General features: G+C 37.5%; 1 protein-coding gene across 1 annotated transcript in view; it reads left to right on the forward strand.

Annotated features, from left to right (window-relative positions):
• CFAP47 (cilia and flagella associated protein 47) overlaps positions 1–12400 on the forward strand; it is a 493477-nt gene that overhangs the window by 322155 nt on the left and 158922 nt on the right. Inside the window, exon 50 of the mRNA XM_029929640.1 lies at positions 10411–10551. Within this exon, the coding sequence (XP_029785500.1) occupies positions 10411–10551 (141 nt within the window). The remainder of the gene's footprint in view (positions 1–10410; positions 10552–12400) is intronic.

The following is a 12400-nucleotide window of genomic DNA, read 5'->3' on the forward strand; positions in this document are numbered from 1 at the left end:
GTGACACAGGTTAGATAATCAGTTGGCAGTATCTGAAACCTATTACTTTGACTTCAGGTCAAAATAAATGTTTGCAAGTATGTGAGTTACTTTGCTATTTTTCCATGCAGAAGCATATGTATTCTGTGGTATATTTGGTGATGTTTAGGCATGACTTAATATGCTATTTTCTATATGCTATTTCTGGTAAACGTTTATGTCTTTGTCACTTACTAACAATGTGACCTGGAGTGAGTTAGCCAATCTTTTCTACAGCACAGCTTGCTGAACTTGAAAATGAGTCTAATGGCTCAGTAGGTTCGGCGACCAACTTCACTCAGGTCATAATCTCACAGCTCCTGATTTAGAGCCCCATGTCATGCTCTGTGCTGACAGCTCAGAGCTTGGAGCTGCTTTTGTGTCTCCCTCTCTCTCTGTCCCTTTCCCACTCACATTCTGTCTGTCTCTTTATCTCAAAAATAAATAAACATATAAATTTTTTTTAAAGATGAGTCTAATGAGGAATTAACTTACATATTCATTAAAGGGGTCCAATAGGTAATGAATGAGAGGCATTTAGCACATACCTAACATGGAGTAAGCATCTAGTAAATGGTTTTACATCGTTTTCAAAGGACTAACCAATTTAACCAAATTGCATTGCTCAGGCTTTAAACTTGAGTCTGGTATTGATATTTTACAAGAAAGTATGAAATTAGGGAAAATAACAGTTCCTAATGAAAACCAAACTACATACTAGGAAATGTTGGTTTGAATGTTTAAAATATATTTTGAAAATCAAACCCATGGAATGTTTAGCCAAGGAGAAAAAATCCATTTGTCCAAATAAAAGCTTGAGCTATTGAAGATATAATAGCTGTAATTATGATTGCTATTAGATTTAGTAGCACTTATTTCAGACAAACTGAAAACCTCCATTAAGTCAATAATGCTGTGTCATAGAGAGTTGCCTTGTACACTTATTTCTGTTATACCTATAGTTTCTCCAAAGCAGTCTTATAGTTTTCCTATCACCATTTTAAACTGTAGCACCAACAATCAACCTTTTATGTACTTTTGTTCCTTTTGGTTTAGTTGGCCTTCGCTGAAACGGAGAAATATAGGGAGCAAAGTAATGGTGCATACCTAATATGAAAAATATTATCATTGTTTTTGGGGGTGCCTGGGTGGCTCACTTGGTTAAGCATCTGATTTTTGGCTCAGGTAATGATCTCATGGTTTGTGGGTTTGATCCCTGTGTTGGCTTCTCTGCTGACAGCTAGCTCAGGGCCTGGATCCTGTCTTCAGATTCTGTGTCTTATGCTCTCTCTGATCCTCCCCAGCTCGCACATCTCTCTCTGTCTCTCAAAAATAAAAAATTAAATAAAAATAAAAAATTAAATATTAAAAAAATAAAAAATATCTTTTGAAACACATATTTTCATAATTATTATTTACCGCATTTGATTTGAAGGTTCTTTGCTGATAGGTACTGAGTCTAATGTTACTCTTTGTACTATGTGTATGAGAATTTGACTGAGGAGGCTAAGAGGGTGAAGAAGTAGAGAACACTGTTACCTCCACATGTTCACAACCATCAGACTGAGAGTAATTAAAAGCCACGACTTTTTGATCTCCAGGAGTGGAGGTGTATGCACTGACGCCTTACTGATAACAGCCTCATGGATTCCTGAGGCTACCTCAAGAAACAAGCCAAAACACATAATCGGAAGTCCCAAATATCACTGAGGAAGGAAATATTATAATGACAGGCATGACAAGAGAAACCAAGAGACACCATTAAAAGGACATCTCCTGAAATGACAGCCCCTGGACAGTCAAAGAGCCCCCTTTAAAGAGCAATACTAACAGGTGCAGAGTGCATAACAATCTTTTAAAACTGACAAGAGACAAAACCATCCAAAATGACGAATGAAGGAACTCTCCTCTAAAGAAATTCCAGGAAGAAATAAAAGCCACAGAACTACTCAAAAAAGACTTAACTGAACAAGAATTTAGAACAATTGTCATAAAATTAATTGCTGGGCTTGAAAAACCCATCAGAGAAACTATTGATACACAGACTAGAGTCCTTCAAAAGGCTATAAATGAGGTGGGTAATAAAATGGAGACTGCCAATTTACGGAATGAAGAAGCAGAGAGGAGAATAGGTGAATTAGAAGACACAGTTATAGCAAAAGAGGAAGCCGAGAAAAAGAGAAATTGATACAGGAGCACGAAAGGAGAATCAGACACCTGAGTGATACAATCAAACAGAACAATATCTGTATCATAGAAGTTTCTCAAGAGGAAGAAAGAGAAAAAGGTCTTGAAGGGGTGCTTAATCAAACTATTGATGAAAATTTCTCCAATCTGGGGAAATCATGGAAAGACATGGAAATTCAAGAGGCTTATCGAACCCCCCTAAGATGTAACCTGAACCGACCTTTAGCACAACATAGCATAGTGAAACTGGCAAAATACAAGGATAGAGAATTCTGAAAGCAGCTAGGGATGAAAGGGCCCTAACATACAAAGGGAAACCTATCAGAGTGGTCACAGACCTATCTACTGAAACTTGGCAGGCCAGAAAGGAATGCCAGGAAATCTTCAATGTGATGAACAGGAAAAATATGCAACTAAGAATCCTTTATCCAGAGAGCCTGTCATACAAAATAGAGGAGAGATAAAGGTGTTCCCAAATAAAGAAAAATTAAGAGAATTCATCACCACCAAACCAGCCCTACAAGAAATCCTAAGAGGGATTCAATGAGAGAAATATAGCAAGGAATATAAGACACCAGAGACATCAATACAAACATGAACTCTACAGAGAACACAGTGAATCTAAACACACATTCTTCAGTAATAACACTGAATGTAAATGGACTGAATGCTCCAATCAAACAACACAGAGTAGCAGAATGGATAAAAAACCAAAATCCATCTATTTGCTGTCTACAAGAGACTCACTGTAGACCTGAAGACACCTTCAGATTGAAAGTAAGGGGATGGAGAAATATCTACCATGAGACTGGAGGCCAAAAGAAAACTAGAATAGCCATACTTATATCGGATAAACTGGACATTAAAGGCAGCAACAAAAGTTGAAGAAGGACATTATATAGTAATTACATGGTCTCTACATCAGGAAGAGCTAACAATTATAAACATCTATGCACCAAATTCAGGAGCACTCAAATGCGTGAAACAATCACAAACAGAAACAATCTTATCGATAAGAATGTGTTAATTGCAGGGGACTTCAATATTCCACTTAAAACAATGGATAGGTCAACCAGACAGAAAATCACTAAAGAAACAATGCACCTAAATGACACACTGGAACAGATGGAATTAATAGATATATTTAGAACTCTGCCTCCTGAAGCTAGGGAATTCAGCTTCTTCTCGAGTGTGCATGGCACATTCTCCAAGATTGATCACATACTGGGTCATAAAACTGCCCTCCATATATATGAAAGAGTTGAGATCATACTATGTGCACTTTCAGATCACAATGCTATTAAACTTGAAATCAACCACAGGAAAAAGTCAGGAAAACCTCCAAAAATGTGCAGATTAAAAACCACCCTACTGAAGAATTGTTAGGTGAAACAGACAATTAGAGAGGAAATTTAAAAATATATGGAAACAAGTGAAAATGAAAATACGACAATCCAAACTCTCTGGGACACAGCAACGACAGTCCTAGATGGAAAGTTTATTGCAATCCAGGCCTATTTCAACTAGAAAAAGTGCAAACCCAAAATCTAACAGAGCACCTAAGGAAACTAGAAAGGGAGCAGCAAGAGCACCTCAAACCCAGCAGAAGAAGAGAAATAATAAAGGTCAGGGCAGAATTAAACAATATAGAATCCAGAAAAGCCATTGAAAAAAATCAATGAAATTAAGAGTTGGTTTTTTGGAAAAATAAACAAAATTGATAACCTTTAGCTAGGCTTCTCAGAAAAGAGAGAACACCCAAATAGACAAAATCATGAATGGAAATGGATCTATTACAACTGATCCATTAGAGATACAAGCAGTCACCAGAGATTACTATGAAAAATTATAAGCCAACAAACTGGACAACCTAGAAGAAATGGAAAAATTCCTAAACACACATACACTACCAAAACTCAAATGAGAAGAGATAGAAAATCTGAACAAAATCTACAAGGAACTCACCAAACTCCATACCTGAAAAGCGAATAATCCAGTGAAGCAATGGGCAGAAGACCTGAACAGATACTTCTCCAAAGAGGACATCCAGATGGCCTACAGACACATGAAATGATGCTCTGTGTCACTAATCATCCGGGAAATAAAAATCAAAACCACACTGAGGTACCATCTCACGCTGATCAGAGTGGCTAAAATGAACAAATCAAGAGACTATAGATGCTGGCGAGGATGTGGAGAAACAGGCACCCTCCTACACTGCTGGTGGGAATGTAAACTGGTACAGCCACTCTGGAAAACAGTGTGGAGGTTCCTCAAAAACCTATCAGTACAACTCCCCTATGACCCAGCATTAGCACTGCTGGCGGTCTAGCAAAGGGATACAGAAGTGCTGATGCATAGGGGCACATGTACCTCAGTGTTCATAGCGGCACTTTCAACAGTAGCCAAATCATGGAAAGAGCCTAAATGTCCATCACCTGATGAATGAATCAAGAAGATGTGGTATATATACACAATGGAGTACTACATGGCAATGAGAAAGAATGAAATCTGGCCATTTGTAGGAATGTGGATGGACCTTGAGGGTGTCATGCTAAGCGAAATAAGTCAGGCAGAGAAGGACAGATACCATATGTTGTCACTCATAGGACTAACAGGAGAAACCTAACAGGAGACCATGGGAAGGGGAAAGGCGGGGGGGAAGAGTTGGGGAGAGGGAGTGAGGCAAATCATGAGAGACTTTTGAATGCTGGTAACAAACTGAGGGCTGAAGAGGAAGAGGGGAAGGGAAAGGGAGGTGATGGTCATGGAGAGGGGCACTTGTGGAGAAGAGTTCTAGGTGTTATATGGAAACCAACTTGGTAATAAACTATTTTTTAAAAAAAGAATGTGACTACTTGTCTCTTCTTCCTTACCTAATTCATAATCAATGATAAAAGTACAATTTAAAAATATAACTGTAAGAATAAAATTAAAATTAAATTTCCCCCAAAAATATTTTTTACTAGAAAAAATTTGTGTATAAATGAGTAGCATAATTCTAAGATACATTCTTTTAAAGTGTTCTTTCAAGTAAAACATTAGCTACTAAAATAGTCCTATAATTCCATAGTTCTCTTCATTTATTTCTAAGTTTTACGATAAATTCTTAATTTCTCATGTTGGTATATATCATATGGTCTTGTACTCATGTAGGGTTTTTGTATTTTACAAATGATCAATTTCTATGTGTGAAGGGACAATAAAACTGTAATAACATTTATATGGGTGTGTTGGAGAAAGAAAAAATGTGCTGAGTATTTAAGTCGGCTGAAATGAGAATGAAGAATGTGTGCTTTTGAATCTTGAGACTATTTCATAGTATGTGAAATATTGATTAGGTTTCCGTATTCGTTGTAAATATAATGTTTAATGTTATGTAGATTTATCCAAATAATGGTTCTCACTGACTGACTTGATTTTACTTAGTGTCCATTCCAAAATTTCGTTACAAGCATAACTGCCTTTATTTGTTGATTTTCTATCCTTCATATATCCTGAATGCATTGACTATTAGGTTTCCTGAATGCATTGACTATTAGGTTTAACCTTTTTTGTGTGTGCAGTCATTAAGGTTTTCTCCATATGGGAATGTGTCATCTCCAAATAGAGCTAATTTTACTCCTTTCTTTCTATTTTGGATACCTTTGCTACTTTTTCTTGCATAATTGTTCTTTCCAGAAATTCCAGTATTATGTTGAGTAGATACGGCTAAACCAGAGACATCCTTATCTTGCTTCTCATCTTAAAGTAAAATACTTTAGTCTTTTACCACTGAGTATAATGTTAGCTGTGAGTTTTCATATATTTTCATTTCATAGTTTCATTTTGAGAAAGTTCTGTTCCTAGTTTATTTTTGTCATGAATGTTTCAATGTTGAATTTTGTCAAATATTTTTTATCCTTCAATCAAGATGATCATGTGTTTGTTTCATTTTATTAATGTGCTATATTACACAGATGGAATTTCATATGATGAGCCACTTTTCCTTCATTCCTTCCTTCATTCTTGAAATAAATGCCAGTTAATTATGGCATAGGATCTTTTTGATATCATGCCAAATTTGAGTGGTAGTATTTTGTTGAAAAGTTTTGTATTAGTGTTCATCAGGGATATTGCATTTTAATTTTCTTTTCTTGCCGTATCTTTGTCTGCTTTTGTGTCAGGGCTGTGCTAGCCTTTCAGAATGAAGCTACACTTTCCGTCCTCTTCAATTTTAAGTGTTTGAGAAAAAAACAGAGATTCTAATTCTTCTTTAAGTATTTGATACAATTGAACCATGAAACCATCTTATCCTGGGCTTTTCTTTGTTGGCAGCATTTTGATTACAGATTCAATCTCTTTACTGGTTTTCTGTCTATTCAGCTTTTCCGTTATTCAGGAGCAGTTTTAGTAGATTATGTGTTTATTGGAAATTGTCCCATTTCACCTAAGTTACCCATCTGGGGGGGGATATCTGTTGGTTCATCATATTTTCTTATAATGCTTTTTGTGTTGGTGAAAAAATGATGTCCCCACTTTATTTCTGAGTTTACAAATTGGCATCTTCATTCCCTTTTTCTTAATCACTTTAAAGATCTGCCAGTGATGTTGACCTTTTCAAAAGCCAAACTTTTTGTTTTTTGTTTTTCTCTTCTTTGTTTTATTTACCTCCACTCTGATCTTTATTATTTCCTTTCTTTTGCTAGTTTGGGGCTCTTTTGCTTTTCTTTTTCTATTTCTTTACACTGTGCAGTTAGGTTATTGATTTTAGATTATTCTTTTTAATGTATGCTTTAACTGCTACGAATTGCCCTCTCAGTGCTGCTTTCACTGCATCACACCAGTTTCGTATGCTGTGTTCTCAGTTTCAATCATCTTGATAGTTTCAAATTTCTATTTTCTTTTTGGGAGCTCTTCTTTGAAATACTGGTGAAGAGTATATTGTTTAGTTTCCAAATTTGTGAATTTCCAGTTTTCCTTATGTTACTGATTTACAATTTCATGCCTTTGTGATGAGAAAACTTGCTTTGTATGGTTTAAATCTTTTTCTGCCTGTTAAGATATGCCTTGTGACCTCATATGTGATCCATTCTGGACAGGGTCCCATGTTAATTTTTGAAGAATGAATGTTCTATTGTTACCTGGAATGTTCTATATGACACAATTAGGTCTAGTGGTTCTATAGTGCTAGTCACATCCTAGATTTCTTTATTGGTTTTCTGTCTAGTTGTTCTGTCCATTAAGGAAAGTGAGGCAATGGTGTGCACGGGTGTCTGAGTTGTTTGAGTGTCAGACTCTTGATTTCAGCTCAGGTCATGATCCTAGGGTTGTGGGATTGACCCCTACATAACACTCCATGCTGAGTATGGAGCCTGCCTGAGATATTCTCTCACTCTCTCTCTCTCTCCCTCTCTCCCCCCCTCCATCTGCCACCCCCACTCATTTGCTCTCTGCCTCTCTCTCTCTCTCTCTCTCTCTCTCTCTCAATTAAAATGAATCAGTAAATCAATAAACACACAAATAGCAAAAAAATAAATAAAAACCATACTCATAACATGATATAGCAAACTTAGGTCTTTGTATTTACTGAAATGAATTGAAAATGTATGCTAATCAGAAAATCTGCTCATTAGTGTTACTAAAACTTTTATTGGAAGATCCCCAAATGAGTAGGCAACTATGATGTCCTATAATAGGTATGTGGTTAAACAGTGATATATCCATACATTGGGTTGTTGTTCACTGATAAGAACAACAAATATTCTATCAAGGCACAAAGAACATGAAGGTAACATAAATGTATACTGCTATGTGAAAGAGGGAAATCTAAAAAGGCTACATATTATATGATTCCATCTATTTGCCATTGTAGAAGAGGTAAAAGATCAATGGTGGACAGTTCATTATAGGTTGGGTGAAAGAGGTGAATGAGTATAGTACATGAGATTTTTAGGGAAGGAAACTATGGAATTGTGTATTTGCCAGAGCCATAGAATATATAACACAAAAAATTAGCCAGAATGTATCCTATAGACTTCAGTTAATAACAGTATATCATTATTGGCTTATCAGTTTTAACTAATGCATCACACTAATGCAAGATGCTTATAGTACGCAAAACCTGGGGGGATTTATGGGAACTCTGTTCTTTCCACTCATTTTTTTTGGTAAATGTAAAAGTGCTCAAAAAATAAAATCTATTAAGTAAAGTATGGACTTTGAACCAGAATGCATGTCTTCGAATTCCACCTGTATTATAAAAAACTCAATGACCTTTGAGCAAGCTAATGAAATGTCTTGTATCAATTTTTCTTCTTTAAAATGTAAATACATCATACTCATGTGGAAAAACTGAAAGGTTTTCACTCAGGACAGAGGTAAGACGGGGATGTACACTCTCACCATTTTTCTTCTACATAGTACTGGGGACATCTAGGTGGCTCAGTCATATGAGCGTCCGACTTCGGCTCCGTTAATGATCTAGCAGTTCCTGGGTTTGAGACCCACATTTGGCTCTTTGCTGACAGCTCAGAGCCTGGAGCCGGCTTCAGATTCTGTCTCCCTCTCTCTTGCCCCTCCTGCACTCATGCTCTGTTTCTCTCTGTCTCTAATTAAACATTAAAAAAATTTTTTAATTAAAAAAAGAAAAACATAGTACTGGAAATCCTAGCCACAACAGTCAGACAACATAACAAATGGCATTCACGGATGCCTGTGTGGCTCAGTGAGATAAGCGTCCAACTTCGATTCAGGTCATGATCCCACAGTTCCTGACTTTGAGCCCTACGTCAGGCTCTGTGCTGACAGGTGATGCTGTCGTTCTGATTCTGTGCCTCCCTCTCTCACTAACCCTACCCTGATCATACTCTGTCCCTCTCTCTGTCTCTCAAAAATAAATAAACATTAAAAAATAATAGAAAGAAATGGCATCATAATTGGTAAAGGAAAAGTAAAACTCTCACAATTTGCAGATGACATGTTACTCTATTTAGAAAACCATAAAGGCTCTACCAACAACTAGTAGAAATGATAAATGAATTCAGTAAATGTTAATTTCACAGGATTTAAGTCAATATATGGATGTATTACATTCCTATACACCAAAAATGAAGAAGCAGAATGAGAAATTAAAAAAACAATCCCATTTACAATTGTCCCCTAAACAATAATAACATATCCAATAAAGGGTTAGTATCCAAGATGTATAAAGAACTTCTACAACACAATACCCAAAAATAAACAATCCAGCTTAAACCATGGGCAGAAGATATGAACAGACATTTCTTCAAAGAAGACATCCAGGTCACAAACAGACACATGAAAAGTTGTTCCACATCATTCAGCATCAGGGAAATACCAACCAAAACTACAATGAAATTTCACTTCACATCTGTCTCACAGCCCAGTCAGCCATGATTACCGCCCCCTAGGGACCAGGCAGAAGACACACCTGTCTGTGTCACTGAGGCCGACCCTTCAGTCTTAGTCCAACTGAAGGACTTGAAATGGCCTTGTAACTAGGCCAGTCACTGTTCCCGTGGCCCAGCACCGCTCCCCATGAGAGATGTGCCTGTCCATTCCCCAGAATTAGGCTCCGAGTCCACAGTCTGTCTGCACATCTGGGAGCGGCCCTATCATCCAGTTTATCCCCTCCCACCTGCAGGCAGGGGGCAGCCCCGCCTGCCCAGGGTCCTAGAGGGAGGCACGCCCCACACCCGTGTTCTGGGGTCAGGCCTGCCAACCTCAGTCCGACTGCAGACCCCTGACGCAGTCTGTGGCCTGGCTCTAGCCCCTCTCAGCCACAGGCCCACTCAGAGATGGGTAAAGTGTTGGGGGCACTCCCCGAGCCCCAGAGGTAGCCAGTGTAATACAAGACATTTTGTAATATCCGGTGCCATGAACCAGCACCAGTGTCACCTGCAGTTCACATTTGGGTAAACCGAGGCCCACAGTTGGTAGCAGACAGCCACAGTTGTGAACCCAGGTATCACACTACTAGTTTTAATTAAAAACTGACCATCTCTTCTACTTGAAATATTAGTGAACTTTCCACTAAATTGTTCTGTGCCACCTCATATTTAAATCTGACACCAACACCCATGATTTTTGTTAAGCATTATATTCATTCGTTTCAAGCTAAAGCATCTTTAATACCTAAAATTGACTTTTCATTTTAGAAAACAAATTCCTTGTTAATTTGGATCTTGTATGTATCTGTTGTAGGTACAGTCACATTTTCTGTTGAAAGAAAGCTAGAGGGCACATCTCCATCTGAAGAAGACTTACACCAATATTGCGATCAAGTACCCTCGTTTCAGAAATCATTATTACAACTATCCCCCTGTGTTAATAAGGAAGACTCAGGTAAACTTATGATTAAGGAGATTGTCATGATCACGTTTCAGTCATTTGGGTTTAAATGAATAAATACTTTTCTTTCACAGTATATATAGACAGGTGAGTTGTGGATACCTGTAAGAATTTTCTTGTATTAGTTCAGGATTAACTTTACATTATTTACTTTATAGATTTGTACAGCTATTAACATTAATAAGATTATACTACTTCACTTGAAGGTTGCCTACTCTTTCATAAGTGAACTACTTTATATTTATTTCTTATTAAACAAAACATTACAGTACATTTCTGATGAAATGTTCATGAGTACTTTAACAATGTCACATGCTTTTCTTCAGCCTAACAGATAACAGGAAACTTCCTCATATGTGGAAGAACATCAGTGCTAGTATTTTTCCTTCCAGGGTTCTCAAGCTTTATTGAACTGTTCTTTAACATCCTATCACTTTAGTAGAAATTCAACAGAAATTGAGATAATGGGGAATTGGGAAGGGTCAGGGAAGATTTTCTGGAGAATAGGTGACTGAATTGTCTTAAGGGTGAGTAGCAAGACTTACGAGGGGGTTCCAGAATGAGTCAGCAAGAGTAGAGCTGTGGACACAATGAGGTAATCAAGGAAGAAATCTGTATTGAATCACTTTGTGTTTAGTCGGGATTTGTCAGTAAAACCTACACCACCCTAATATAATGTAATGTAAACTAAATAGACACATACATACATACATACATATATGTACATGCACATAAGGACAGACAGAGGCACAGAGACAGAGAGACTGAGATATTGAAGAATCGGTGACCTGACTGTGGGGATTGGCAATTGGAAACTGTAGGTCCAGCGAGCAGGGCAGAGAATGAGGTGAGAGTTGCTGCTGCCATCTTGGTCCCAGTTCCCCAGGCAGCCAGGCAGGCTGCCAGGTCAGGCAGCTTTTCTGGTTCATTCTTGACTGAGAATTGCTTACTCAAGTAACCTCAGATAATTTTTCTTATCTTAGAACTTCACAAAATTTTACAAATACTTGTGAACATTTTCCTCTTACCTTCTGCATTTTTGTGAAAGGCACTCTTCATCATTTTATAGCTCACATGAGGTCTAAGAACGCGTTTTAATACTAAAAGTCATTATCTTACGTAGAAATTACCTCTAGAAATAAGTTTAAAGTAAAATTAACGATATAAACGGACACTTAAGAAGCCACCTTCACGGTGCAGTGAAACCAAACCAATGAGAAAATAGTTGCATTTGATATCAGTGAAATGGACATAATTTTATGGAACCAAAAGATGAGGGGGATGGAAGTTATAGATGAGACAGGTACATAGATTAGATAGATAGATGGATAGATCGATCGATCAATCGATAGACAACGTATTCTGCTTACTTGAATATGATGTCTTCATTCATTTTCCTGCATTAATTATCTCATATATGACATTGCCTAACCCTGAAAATATACCCATATTTGGCTGTGACCTTCCCTTAAATGTCCTGATTATACAGTACATTCAGTTTTGGTGACACGTCTCGAATCCTATTGTTATCCAGCTCAGCAATGGTAAGTAATATATCTAATACAAAGTGTGCTACTTAGTGATTGATTTACTTTAGAGAGAGAGGGAGGGGGTGAGCAGGAGAGAGGGTCACAGGGAGAAAGGGAGGGACACAATCTTAAGCAGGCTTCACACTCAGCACAGAGTCCAATGCAGGACTCAATTTCATGACCTGGGGGATCATGACCTGAGCCCAAATGGAGGTGGACGATCAGCCAGTTGAGCCACCCTGTACCCCAAAGTGTGCTTTCTGAACAGTTTTATTGTGGTTTAAGTGACGTATAATAAGCTATGCATCTTAACA

This window comes from Suricata suricatta, chromosome X, assembly GCF_006229205.1.
Source record: "Suricata suricatta isolate VVHF042 chromosome X, meerkat_22Aug2017_6uvM2_HiC, whole genome shotgun sequence".
Classification (NCBI taxonomy): domain Eukaryota; kingdom Metazoa; phylum Chordata; class Mammalia; order Carnivora; family Herpestidae; genus Suricata; species Suricata suricatta.